This window comes from Choristoneura fumiferana, chromosome 23 (assembly GCF_025370935.1).
Source record: "Choristoneura fumiferana chromosome 23, NRCan_CFum_1, whole genome shotgun sequence".
Taxonomy (NCBI): Eukaryota; Metazoa; Arthropoda; class Insecta; order Lepidoptera; family Tortricidae; genus Choristoneura; species Choristoneura fumiferana.
This window is the reverse complement of record NC_133494.1, coordinates 9,199,675-9,213,655: the sequence shown is the minus strand read 5'-3', so window position 1 is coordinate 9,213,655 and position 13,981 is coordinate 9,199,675. Positions and strand designations below refer to the sequence as shown.

General features: G+C 36.2%; 2 protein-coding genes across 4 annotated transcripts; both read right to left on the bottom strand.

Moving 5' to 3' along the window:
- Positions 1 to 961: 961 nt before the first annotated feature.
- On the bottom strand, positions 962 to 6,381 carry Ate1 (arginyltransferase 1). 2 transcript variants are annotated; one of them, XM_074105622.1, is made up of 8 exons: positions 6,140 to 6,381; positions 5,939 to 6,065; positions 5,052 to 5,317; positions 4,891 to 4,968; positions 3,461 to 3,648; positions 2,339 to 2,500; positions 2,025 to 2,206; positions 962 to 1,528 (listed from the first exon to the last, which is right to left on the bottom strand). In XM_074105622.1, the coding sequence occupies exons 1-8, from the start codon at positions 6,225 to 6,227 to the stop codon at positions 1,120 to 1,122; spliced, it is 1,500 nt and encodes a 499-aa protein (XP_073961723.1). In that variant the 5' UTR covers positions 6,228 to 6,381; the 3' UTR covers positions 962 to 1,119. The 2 variants fall into 2 exon arrangements, with proteins under 2 accessions (XP_073961723.1, XP_073961724.1); XM_074105623.1 differs by having other exon boundaries at positions 4,891 to 4,956.
- A 636-nt stretch (positions 6,382 to 7,017) lies between these two features.
- On the bottom strand, positions 7,018 to 13,803 carry LOC141441008 (sialin-like). 2 transcript variants are annotated; one of them, XM_074105620.1, is made up of 13 exons: positions 13,493 to 13,803; positions 13,246 to 13,416; positions 12,618 to 12,727; positions 12,415 to 12,544; positions 11,908 to 11,992; positions 10,786 to 11,003; positions 10,546 to 10,701; positions 9,887 to 10,022; positions 8,950 to 9,080; positions 8,265 to 8,375; positions 7,448 to 7,569; positions 7,301 to 7,375; positions 7,018 to 7,107 (listed from the first exon to the last, which is right to left on the bottom strand). In XM_074105620.1, exons 1-13 carry the CDS (start codon positions 13,517 to 13,519, stop codon positions 7,035 to 7,037), a joined length of 1,545 nt encoding a protein of 514 aa, XP_073961721.1. In that variant the 5' UTR covers positions 13,520 to 13,803; the 3' UTR covers positions 7,018 to 7,034. The 2 variants fall into 2 exon arrangements, with proteins under 2 accessions (XP_073961721.1, XP_073961722.1); XM_074105621.1 differs by lacking the exons at positions 8,950 to 9,080; positions 9,887 to 10,022.
- Positions 13,804 to 13,981: the final 178 nt, after the last annotated feature.

Below are 13,981 nucleotides of genomic sequence, written 5' to 3'. Positions count from 1 at the left end.
CGCTACTATTTAGATATGTATATCGTTTTATATCACATTCAGTAATAAAAAAATAAGAAAACCATTTTTTTTTTTCAATTTTTCATATCAACGAATTCCTTTCATATAATTGTTAGATTTTAATTTAGGACGACTAGGACATCAAGCTGAACCATCTGTATAAAAATCTGACGTGCTTGAGTATTTTCAATGTCACGTTTTCTTGCATTTTCAAAAATCATGGTCATGATCTAACACTAGAGTAGATAGAGTTTGCCAAAAAGGGAGGATGTTAGAATAGGCTTCAAGCAAACTCTTCGGCTCTTATAACAATACTGGCTGTATCTCTATCTGATTTGCTGTCATGATTGTTTATTGTCAAATATAAAATTTTACCTCAACACTTACGGTCGCGTCCAAATCGTCAGTCAATTCAAAGTCAGATTTTTTTTTGGGTTCACTTAACATTTCCTCTGAATACCTGACGCGTTCGAATAACTTTTTTTTTCTACTCCTCTTTACGGCCACCCCCACCTACCAACCCGTCAGATTAATACCTCTCGGTTATCAGACAGACGAAGGGCATATACTTACTCTATGAATGTCTGATGCGCTCGAGTATTTCCATGTGACTGTATTTTTTTCCATTTTTGAAAATTTGCACATCATGCTCTCCCCCACAAAAAGGCATACAAACTTAACTTAAACTTTTGGTTTTTGCACCTGATCTTCAAAATCCAATAGGTCCCCATTACGCTTTAAACTACCGATTTAGCATACCGGCCTCCCCTACTAAGTATAATGCAGATCCGACCTGCACTTGTCCAAAATAAATGAATGGCATTTATAATAAAAATGTAAGTAGGTATTCGTATTAAACATGACTAGTCGAAGTAATTAACACTCTTGAATGGCAGATTCGCTATCATTGTTTAAAATGACTTTCAATTTTGATACACGATCGGAGAAATAACCAACACAATTTTAATTAGTTAGGGTCTATTAACGTTACTATAAAATACATTGCAAAACAAGTTGTGTATGTAAGTACACTTTAGAAAGTGATCTACTTATAACAAAGGTGGGTATTCAAACTAGAAGGGAAAAACGGCAGAAAACATCGAGCTAAATTTATATCTATTATGAACTTACTAGTATAAGCCGTTTAGCAGATTTCGCACCGACTAATTCCGAATATTGAACCATTTTTTCTTCAAACTCAATTCCTTTGTTATTTTTTCTCTTATAAGTTTTATATGATATAATAACACCTTTGACTAATAAAGGTATATAGTTCTTTTCAGCTTCCTTAGGATAATTGTAATCAACACTGTCTAAATCCGGATCCAGCCGCGAATACGGGGTTACTTCTAACTTAGGGATGCAATCTTTTAGCGGGAACCACTTGTAAGTTTCAGGGCACAATAAGTCTGAGGGGTAGAAGTTTCCTTTGTATCTCATTTTGGTGCAGGAGTGTATGTAGTATCCCATGTAGTAATATTGTAGCTCTGGACACAAGGAGTGCAAGTGCCTTGTGAAAGCAATCTCCCTGAAACAGAAATATAAGGCGAGATTAAGACGAGGCATTAGATTTCTTGTCAAACCTAATGCATGTGAATGAAATCGTAACATATTATTCATCATATTATTCTAGCGTATAGAGAATCGGGTAACCCGATTAGTGAGAATTGTTTGTATAGATTTGAGCTCCAAAAATTTTTAAGTTTGCAAATTATTCCATAATTATAAGGACATTTACATTTATGTAGCGAATTAGGATAAAGCATTATATTCAGTCGCTTTGTTAATTTTTTATTATTCACTTTATATTTTTACTTTTTGTTGATGGAATTTTATGTGCAAAGCTAGTGTTGGAATATTTTCGGGTGCCTCACCTTAAGCGGTTAACCAATTTCATTTCATACACGGTTTATTGAATGTTGAATGTGTAAACAGCAGACTGGTGTTATTGGTGTCACCAGTTATGATACGGTACGTACTAAGCTACTTAAACCCTTTGTACAATTACTCGATATTTCCTTTACCTCAATGCTCCGTAAGTACCAAGGGTCAGGTTTGTATATTTCGGATCGTAGAAGAAGTAAACTGACGAGACACATTTGGGCAGAATGTCGATGACGCCGACTGCGATCAGTTTACCGTCGAGCCAGTACTGCTGGTGGAACGAACCGTAGCCGCATGGGGGGCCAGTTTCACTATGCTCTTCCTGAAAAGAAAGAGTAGTTGGAGGTATGAGAATAGAAGGACTTTTCTGATCTATTGCATAGCATTGTCGGTTCAACTTTTTTTTGTACTTCCATGCCATGGTTATTTACTTATTTAATTAAAAAAAAATTACCAGCAAAGGGCTTTGCACTAGAAAGTCGAGGAACTTTGAGTTTGTACATTTTTCAGGCTTGTCATTGTGTATGACCGTCTGATATTTGAAATAAACTTCAAATGTTTCTTTTTTGGTTGCCTGCCATTCTGGCGATGCAGGAGCGGTTCTCACCAACTTAACCTGGGTAAAAGAAAAACAAAAAACTAAGAAATATTAATAGTAAAGGACAAAATTTGGTGACATCAGCTCTGGACGAAATGAAACATTTCTATTCCTCTTTTATTTATTACTAGCGCCCAACCCTGGCTCCGCACGGGTACAATTTTCAAAATAAACCTCCTTTGGACAGTCAGGTTAAAAGATCTCAAAGGCACTTCGCCCACATTTTTCAGCTCCTTTTCCCAAAAACTATACCCGCGTGAATCCGGAGCGCGTCGACGTAGGTAGTGTAAATTGTATCTCTTGCTCTTTTTTAAATTCATATTTTCAAGTTCGTAATATCTTTTGAATGGAATGTCCGATTTGAATAATTAAAAAAGTAATCTACAGGTATTGAAACAGTCTTGAATATGAAATTATTTATTTGGATAAGGATTAATGCAAAGGTATGGATAACATAGTCTCATTTTGGCCGGCATTTCTATCAACTTGTAAAACGTAAAAAAGTAGTTATAATGACATAACTACAATAGTTGGACATATTATGGTATCGCGAAGTTTTTTGTAGATATTGATTATTTATATTATTAGCCATTTTCTATGTCTCACTGCTGGGCAAAGGCCTCTCCCTCGGATTTCCAACTTCCCCTGTCGGTAGCTAAGTTTTAAATTAAATGCGCATGCGATGAAAGATATTGTATGGCAACTTTTTTACACTTTAAGATACATTATTGATGTTTTAGTATGGAACCCTATTTTTTTCTGGTACTTTATTAATATAGCCTATGGCATTTTGGAATAATTTTGCATTCTAATGGTAAAAGAATTTTTGAAATTGGTCCAGTAGCCTTTCAGTTTATTCACTACTTCAAGATGTTTATTTTGAAAACCAACTTATAAATTTTTGCTGTTTCAAAACTTTTAGATAAATTTTATGTAACAATTATCATATTTTTTTAAATAAAATAATGTAAATGTTACCTCAAGTTTAAGTTTCACATCATTGGGCAATTCATTTATGAAATCTTCAACTTGTTTTTCCTTATTTTTGTTGGTGTTATTCAAAGTGGTAATATCAATACCCTTTTCCTTAAGTTTTTCCAATGTCCTTTCGCGTCTCATTTGTTTTGCTTTTTTATGAGGAGCTTTAGCTGGGTCAGGACCGTCACCTATAATTGTAAAAGAATCATGTCAATGTGCCTCCTTTGTGAGATAAGTTCCCTGATTTATTAAAGCTTCAATTGTTCTTGAACATTCTGTTTTATCAAGTTAATATAAAATCCGCAAATGATCATTAGTTTATCCAAGCTATGTTTGTAAAGTCCAGGAAATCTAAATTCACCATCTGTAAGCTTCACTAAGTACATAACAAATAACCAATTCATATTTTCTGAACTATACCTACTTTGGATAATTTTTATAGATATTACTATTTTTATATTATTACTAGCTTTTGCCCGCGGCTTCGCCCGCGTAAATTCGGTTATCGCGCGCTGTTCCCTCGAGAACTGTGCATTTTTTCGGGATAAAAAGTAGCCTATGTCACTCTCTGGCCCATAAACTACTACTAGTTTCGACGTGAAAGACGGACAAACATACATACAAACACACAAATACACTTTCGCATTTATAATATTGGTATGGATTATAGAGAATACGAACTTCGGCCGAACATTCGGTAAAAATAAAAAACTCGGCCGAATTTCGGCTGGACTTCGGTTCAATAAACAAAGTGCCTCTAGTGAATTTTAAATACGAATAGACAGATTATCTGATTGTTTAAAACACCCTTTAATTATTAAAAACACTTAATGTTTCTCAATGCTTAGTTTGAAGTTAGTTTGTGAAAATTGTGAACCAAAAACTTTTTTTTAATCCAATTTACGAATTGTAATCAAGATGTTTATTAAAAGAATAGGTAACTACTTGGTTTATTGAATTTTTGTTGCATATTTTACTGCTATGACAGACATGCTTTCTTTTAATTTCAGTCAAAATAGTACAAGTAGGTTATTTTTTTCTAGTGCCGAATGTTCGGCATTTAAACCGAATTTTGGCCGAAGGCCGAAGTTTGGCTCAAGCCGCTGAAATTCGGTTAAACCGAATGTAAAACGAATTTCGGTCCATCCCTAATATATTTAAACTATAATAAATAACGATACACATCATCTCTGTTCATACCAAATTCCATTCATTATTTCATTTATCAACACAGAGATTAAACAAATTATGTTGTATAGTGAAAAATATACATAAAATGCACATACTATGGAATCAGGCCAGTGACAAATACAATAAAGTACAGTACAGTACAGTATTATACTCAAATTATTTTTAGAAAAGAATACTAGTATTCATTATAATATAAATAAAATGGAGAAGATACAATAGTCTATAGTGAATCATCATACCTTTCTTGACTTCTTTCTGCTGACATATATCTTGTTTTTTTTCTAGCTTTTGACTGGACTCTGGAACTGTAACAACACCTTAAATTGTATGTAATTATTTTGATTTGATATCGGCCTATTCATTTTGCATTAAAAAATATTTGAAGACTAAATTATGTCACCTTTCTGCATTTCACTGCAGCACTCGTCATCAGCTTTGACAATATTGTTGATATTAATATCCTGCGGCTCTTGAGTACTCTCCACAAACTGCTCTGCACCCTCTCCAAAGGACTCTAGCATGTCTGTCTCACTGCTGCAAGTTGACATCTTCCTGCTGCTATCTCTGGGTTGCTTGTCACATTCAGATTGTCCAGCCAAATATTTGTTGAACCTCTTCAATACTTTTTTTTGAGACTTTGAAGCTTTGAACTCTAGTGCTCGGCATCTATCAACATTTTTTTTTATAGCCTATATGGTGTTCTACTGCTGGGCAATTAATCAACAATTACAGTAAGAAAAAGATTATAAATAAATCGAGCCAATAAGCTCAAATGAGACTGACCAATTGGTCATTGAAACTTATTGTGATCTTAAGCAAATTTTAGAACACAATGAATTTTTGCCTAGCAGCCCAGCCCTCAGGGCAAGCAGCTACGTATACTACAACAACAACATTCTTAAATCCATATGTATATAATATTTATAAATTCAAGCGTAGAGTAACATTCATGATTAAAACATATGTGCAACCAACTCAGCCTAGCTTCATAGTTGATTCACTAGCTTGGCTAGCTGGTTATCAAAGTTACTTAATTTTTACACTTACATAGATTTCAGTCACTGCCTAATATTCATGTGGTAGAAGTATACTGGCAGATCTTTCCAATATAATTCTACCAACTGAGCTCCATTCCTCGGAGCATACAAGTAATAATATAAGTATTTTGTTTAATTTTCTTGTGCAATTTAAGAGACAAAACACTTATATTATTAAACTTGTAAGTTTCGAGAAACTGGAGCCTGGTGTGTGCGTACGGTCTCAGTCGCGTTATTTTTTGGTACAAACCTTATTGTATACATGGGGCAGCAAGTCATATCCATTGTTGGTTTGTAACAATATTTTCCGGACCGTCGCCAGCCTCTATCGATGAGATCTTGGTAGTCAGCAACTGTCATGGAATGCGCCCACATACCTATGATATCAATTTCGTTTTAAGATATATTTACGCGTACTTTTAAAAGTGTCAAATAAATATGACAAACTCACCATGACTAAAATTCGTATTAGGACTCTTACAGTACCCACACCTGTAACCTTCATTATCGGCATAATATTCAACGATGCTGTGTAACATTTATAATGTTGATGCAAAGTCGTGCGTGCAGCCAAGAAGAACAAAATATAATTTGGCTCTCTTTGAAGTTCCTTGTAGCGAATACAAGAGGCAAGGCAGAAAGAAACCAGACCAGAAACAGAAAGACAAGACAGTCAATCAAACTGATCTGTCACTTTTGGCTGCTGTCATGTCAGACGTCAGACAGGCTGTCAGATTTCAGTGGCATTTTCCATTTTTAACCAATATAATATAGGTACAGGAAGAACAGCGCCGTTCGCGAGACCGGCAATTTCTTAATTTTTAATAACTTTTTTTATGCTACGTTACTTTGTCACGAATAAATGATTTCTATTTGAAATGATTATATTTATATATCATAATGCCATATAAAAAAAAACATTCGATTCGATTTTCTCGACTAAATCGGATAGGTAGGTGTGAAAGAAAGGTTAAGTGTACGTAAGTTAAATTCAAAAAAGTTGTTATAAATATAGGGGAACGAGCACGATAGTGCCCCCGCCAAGTCGAGCAAAACAAAAACAAAGGCACGGCCGTACTACCATACTTTTCTCGAAGCCATTTATTATAGGCTATTTTCAACATTAGGCGTTATACAGTCTTTAAAAAGATGAGAAATCATTAATATCCGTTCACCTATTGTCATTAAGTACTATAATTATCCTCCATTACATTCAGTGGGTAGATAATACATATCATTATTCGTAAACTCGTAGCATCGAAAATACTACTTAGTTGATTGAATGAAATAAATAAGTTATAGGTAGGTAGTAGGTACGTTAAAACGCACTTGCGATGTTAAGTTATTTATTTTATTTGTGATGATCTAAATGGTCCACTCAAGAAATTAATTTTCTTTTGCTGAATTGAGAGTCTGGTTCTGAAAACATAAAGTAACATAAATGAGGGGAACCTATACGAGTACCTGGTAAATAAATTGTCTAATGTGCCTGTCTAGTCTAACCTCCCAAATTTGACACCCACACTAGAACATTTTCACAACAAACCCTATAACTACTTAATATGTTTCCCCTTAGAACTTTCAAAACGCGCACATCAAGATAGGTACTTACGAAGTTTCTTCCTCGTCCACTTCCATAATATTTGACATGAGAGACGCCACTGGCTTTATTCGATGTCTTCGTGGACTAAAACAAAGGTATAAAGCTCAATAATCACTTCGAATTTTAACAATTTGCATGCTCCAGAATACCAGTTACATGTGTTTAACGGCATTCCATGGCTGTATATTGGTATCTCCCCATAAGAGGAACACCAATCCACTTAGGAACAGCACTGTAGCATGAAAACACCACGTGTGCTTCCAAACGTACGCAGAATTCTAGAACAAACGTTTAAATTTATTATTAAACAACAGTTAGACGGACTTCGGCGGCGTGGCAGACCCAGGCGTCGATGGCGGGATGATCTGGACGCCTTTCTTCGCAGCTGGTCAGAGATCGCCCAAGAACGGGTAGAGTGGAGGACATGGGGGAGGCCTTTGCCCAGCAGTGGGACACCTCTACAGATGTCTAAATAATAATAATAATAAAGTTGGACAGTTACCTACACCACATTTGGCAGCAGCATGCTGACCTCAGACAGGCAAAATGGCTTTCTCAACACTCTCCAATTCGTCTCCGTCCGAGCATCATCATCAATACATCATCAAATCAGCCATAGGACGTCCACTGTTGGACATAGGCCTCCCTCATAGACCTCCAGTTGCCTCAGTTGGAAGCGGCTTGCATCCACCGTGAACCAGCGACGTTAACCAGCAGGGCTACTACGAAAACTCGAAGTTCGTGTCGTGCGGTCCCTCTGACACTTATACTATTTAATACGAGAGCGAGAGGGACGGTACGACACGAACTTCGAGTTTCGAGTTTCGTAGTAGCCCAGCCCTGCTGGTCATCCGTCCATCTCGTTGGTAGACGTCCTACGCTGCGCTTGCCAATCCGCCCGCGGTCTCCACTCGAGAACCTTTCGGCCCCAGCAACCATCTGCGAGCATTAATGTAACTGAAATCATTATTACCTGAAACTTCATAATAACTGCTCCAACTAAGTACGATACGATTATTCCCGGAGTGTTTCCAATAATTTTGATAACCGTGTGTATGGGGTTCACGAAAGTTGGAGATATTTCCTGTAAATATAAAGAAAACTGTTAGTTACTACTTAGGTACATGTTTACTTTACTGTTAAGTTAACTAACACATCTAACGATGACTTAGGGCCTGTTTCGTCGCCGCTCACTTGTGAATAGCGCTGGGCGCAAGTAGGCGGAGCCAAAATCCCGAATCCTCAAGGGCATTTTGGTGTTGACAGCGTCTTAAGTAGAAGTCCCATATTTTTTATGGAATAGGGGGCTAACGAACGAGCAAACGGATTGTCTAATGGTGAGAGATTACCGTCGCCCATGGACACTTTGTAATATCATAAGAGTCACAATTGCGTTGCCGGCCTTTTAGGTACGAGTTTTGAGTAGTGCATATTTAAGCACTACTATTCAAATAATTGAGTATCGATAAATGAGTATTTAGGTACAAAGTATTTACGAAGTATTATTAACACAGCGGAAACATTTCATTCCTGACTTGACCCACCATAGAATATTCTTACAGTAGGTAGTAGGTATAGATACTATGACATTTTCTGTGAAAAGGTCCCACGTGGGTCGCGAATGACTTTGGATTGTACATAGGAAGATGGAACCTCACGTAGCACAGATCGAGAGTTAGGTCCATGCCCGCAGCAGTGAGTGCCACGGCGATGGTCAGCAGTATGGGCCCGGGCACCACGCTCGTGGTCAACCAAGTACTCATCACCAGTAGGCCCGGAGAAACGTGAGCTTGACAGTACAATACAGATATCATTTACTAATCGGTATTATGAAGAAACACATATACCTTTGCCAAATTTTTAAGAGAGTTGTTAGCGGCTATATCATCGTCCACACTGTAAGAACACACACAAATCACACAAACCCAACTATCACCACCACCACAGAACACTGAAGCGTTTCGAACTCAACCAGAGTTCATCTTCAGAGCAACACAACAGTTCACCGTGCTCAGTTGTTCATGTGTGATGTGTATGATTTGTGTGTGTTTTTACAAGGTAGAATTACAGATTTTTTGCATAGATTTAGCTATCGCAAGGTGGCGGGTGAGGTAAGTAATTGTTTTTAGTTCTTTAGAAATATATTTTAAAAGGGAGTGAGAATCCAAAACGATTATGTTCACTAGCAGTAGCCGGCGTTCAACAGACTGACAATTGAATATGCTCCGGTTCGTATACCTTTACTTGCCCGAATTTCATTTGCCTGAAATTTCGCTTGCCATACCAACGTTTGCTATAAAATATATAGAATAGAACCGTGCTTTTTCAGGATTTTTTTTAATGTCATCTTATAGGATGCAGTAGGTTAGGTTAGTTTAATATCGACTCTGAAGGTAATACTATTTCAGAATAAATACTTTATGGAAATGAAAATTATGGAAAACGATACAATATTATGGCTAGATTATGGCATATAAAATTCAGGTAAGCGATAAATAACCACTCCGGTGTACCTACTTGCATTAAGTATGGTATACAAGACAACCCATTCAAGATAAAAAAAGGTGTAACGAAAGATGCTTTTTTTTCACTTACATACAATGACGATGTATTTCCTTATATGTTTTATACGTGTAATATTTTCGTTGTATTTATACCAGTGAAATGTATGCATAACGATGGTTCCCAGCACTAAGCGGAAGAAAAATGGTAGTCCCGTTAGCGCTGCAGCCTATAATATAGTTTTAGACTTATAACAGAGTTTTAAATATAGCTTCTCTAAACCAGTAACTGAAATTTTAACCCTTCCTGTGATTAAACCGATTCATTTGAAATCAAAAATTATAGTTTTTACGAAAATATCATCGCAAGTATAGGCCTAAACACTGAATGAACTATCTAAAGTATTACAAGAATTACATGGCGATTATGCGTTAGTTCGTTCTGCCGCGACCGCCGTACTGTAAGAGCTGGTTCCCACTTGTCGGATCCGGGCCCGGATTTAAATCGGATTTTCCAGTGGCAGAACATTTTTATATGAAGCTATTTACATTTATCCGATACAATTTTCTATAGAAATGACTGGCACTAACACAAAACGGATCCGACGCCCGACAAGTGGGAACGGGCTCTAAGGCACATTGTAGGTAATCATACCTACTAATTAGATTACCTAAAGCAAAGGCGCACAAACCTAAGACCTGTAAAATCGTTACATTATATTCATATCATTCCATGAACGTAATGCTACTTACACTATACAGGCTATATCCCACGACTCTGGAGTAATACAGTGTCCCATGAATGCATAGAGCAATAATCATCCAAGCGTAGCCGTAATTCAAGCAACACAAAGCCCAAAAGCTCTTCGATTTTAATATCAAATGCCAAGGGATTTGAGCATTTGTCACCTAACAAGAGAAAAATGCTCACTATTATCATTTATCGATTCGTAAACTTAAGATTTATTGACAATGAGTAAGTAATTTTGTGACCTTTATACCAAAGACAGCTCCAACGGTCTTTACCAGATATTCCAATTCTTCTTTCGATATGAAATTGTGCTTCCTAGGGCTATCTGTTACTATTAAGACCCACAGGATAGCCCATAGAATCTGACATGAACCCGAAGTGTAGAATCCTACTGGCCAATGAGAATAATAGTGAACTGCTGCGCAAGCAAAGAATGTGAAACACGTCCCTGTCGTTGTTCCTGAAAAAAAAAACTAAAATACATGTACATTGCCTGTAACAAGAAGTTAAGAAAAATATGTATAAACTAGCGTTAACCCGCGGTTTCGCACGCGTAAATCAGTTGAATTGAAATTGCGGGATTTTATTAAATTCTCGTGGGAATTCCCTAAAATTACATCGTGGTTTTCATTGACGTTAAATTAAAACACCCATGCCAAATTTTCTGACTCTAAGCCCAGCGGTTGTTATTTAGAGATTTTATCCCTATCCGTGGGAATATCGAGATAAAAAATATCCTATATTTTAATCCAGGTTATAAACTAACTTTTTGCTCAATTTCATCCAAATCCGTCCAGCCGTTTCAGTGTGAAGAAGTAACAAACATACTCACACACTCACAAACTCACTCACTCACTCACTCACACACTTTCACATTATAATATTAGTAGGACACTCTAGCAGCAGTATAATATTAGTAGGCACTCTGGACAAAACTCGTGTGATAAAGCCTAGGTAAGTATCGTATTCTGTGCCTGATATTTATTTCTACACTTTACCACCAATTTTTCCACTTGTTTAATGAGAATGTTTATAATTTAATATATTCACTGCCAATTTTGTTTCGAGGCTTCGCTGAGTGCGTCAAACGTGTATAATAAGCGTTAATAGTGGTTAATAGTAATACAACGTTACGTGTACTTACATTAGCGTTCAAGGCAAAGCTAAGTTCAATGCTAAGGCTAAGCTAAGTTTTCGAAATTTAGCGTATTATTTTTGGCAACGATCGTCTTTCCGAAAGCGCTGGTAGACTTCTTCAAAGGCGCTGAAAGAAGCTCGCACCGGGGCTTAAAAATGCTAAGTGATTCAGACAGAAATAATACCAGTATATTCTAATAGCTTTCCATAATCAACTAGCGACTTACCGCAATAAGCCCACATAAAGTAATTCCGTTCAATTGGCGGCACCCAATGCCTTAGTAACTGAACCATACTCGGCTGCATAGCACCCTAGCTTCAAAATTAAATAAACATTTTATTTATTTTATTAAATTGCGGAATTATTGTTTCGATATGTTTTATAAAAAATGCATGCATTAAATTACGAAGTCCTTGCCACATAGTGGGGTAAGGTCGACAAGATGCGCGTGACGATGTTGTGTCTTTGGCGACCCCATTTCAATGGAAATATGTGTACCTGATACTGATATACGATAAATTTACCGTGGAGGCTGCAACGTTAACGCCGTATTTAACACTTAACAGACATCATAATCATAACAGATTGCTTCTTACAATTTTGACATAATGCTAGTAACCTCTTTGCAGATTTCAAAAGAGAAACTGTGGCAACTTAACGGGTGTCTCTTCGAAAACGAGCGTAATATTTAATGCATGCAATTAATATAATGCCTCTCGACAGGTAAACTAACCGCACAAAATCCTTCTATGATCCGAACGACAAACAGAAGCCAATAGTTGTAATACACTGAAGCAGGAGTCAGACAGTTCATAACTCCAGACGTGAATCCGGCTATGCCAACTACCCATGTTGGACCCAATCTAAACACATTAAAGCCAATTAATACCTTGAATACCTACAATAGCATTAGGTACATCTAAAATTTGAACCTACTTGTCCCCCATTGTATGAAAAATTGGGAAGCAAATGCAGTAACCGATGTGATAAGCTGAAAATAGCCGCGCTATAGCCATATCATCCCAACTCATAGAGTCCAAAATAGTCTGAAACATAGGTCGATCAGTAGAAGCGAACTTAAATTCTGTTTCGATTGCTGAAACTATGTTACTTAAATGAACTTAAATAACCTGAAATCCTAATCGATCAAGATTTAAGATTTGAGGTCATTAAGTTAATTCAAGTAATTTTAGCAAAATATGTTAAAATATGTATAAATGCTATTGGGTACTTTTTTTCAAGCCCGCACAATTCACAATGCCTACAATACGCACAATACCTGTTGCACTGCCAATTGCTTACCTACCTACTTTTGGCCAGTAGGTATCAGCTTTGGTATCAGCTACCGATTTGTATGTGGCGGTATTATCAGCTCTACATTCGTTCTCTAACCTACTTTACTCTATATCAATAGGTAGGTAAGGTACGCACTTTTGTACCTACCTTAACGCACTGTTTTTTTAAACTTAAATCTTAAATCAATCTAAGTACTAAAATAATCAAGGTATATTTGATACCTAATATGCTATACTACCCTTAAAAATGATTAAGATTATGCTCTTACTGCGCCATCTCTGCTATATAATTCCACGGTATACTCGAAATTAAGATCAGTTTTATTTTGAACATTAACTTCAATTCGGTACTTCAATTTTGCCATGTCCACAATATGAACACAAATATTATATCGCACCACGTAAACCATAAAATAACCAAGAAATATCATAACTCCTACCTGTAAATAAGAGTTTACTATTAACTTTGGAATTAGAAGATACAGAAAATAAAATATTTTTAGACGCAATACTTACTATTGCACGAACTTTTAATTTAATCATAGCAAGATTATATGAAAGAGTATATCAAAATTTTATAAAGATATTGGTTGCTAACTTCAGCAAAGTATACATGGCCGCATAGATTGCGACTGCGTCATTCAAGGTCTTGTTTTTTTACATGCATATTTTATACATTATAACAATGCATGTTACAAAAAACCAAGAATTTACCATTAAATGTTAATTAAGATGTTTGGTGAGATTAGAACCTAATTAATGCAAATATAAACATAATATAGGTAAATACCCACTCCTGTGAAGCGGAAAAAATATAAACGTAAAAACTTAAGGTAAGAAATAAATGCGAAAGTAACTTGACTGGGCTGACCTTCTTTCTCCGTAGAACGGATTTAAATTTGTGTTTTTTGACCACTTTTTTTCAGGTGTTTATTTAAGTACACGTTACTTTGTTTATTCGTCTACATTCGATTGATATCTTGCTTTACGATTTCTCGCTCCACT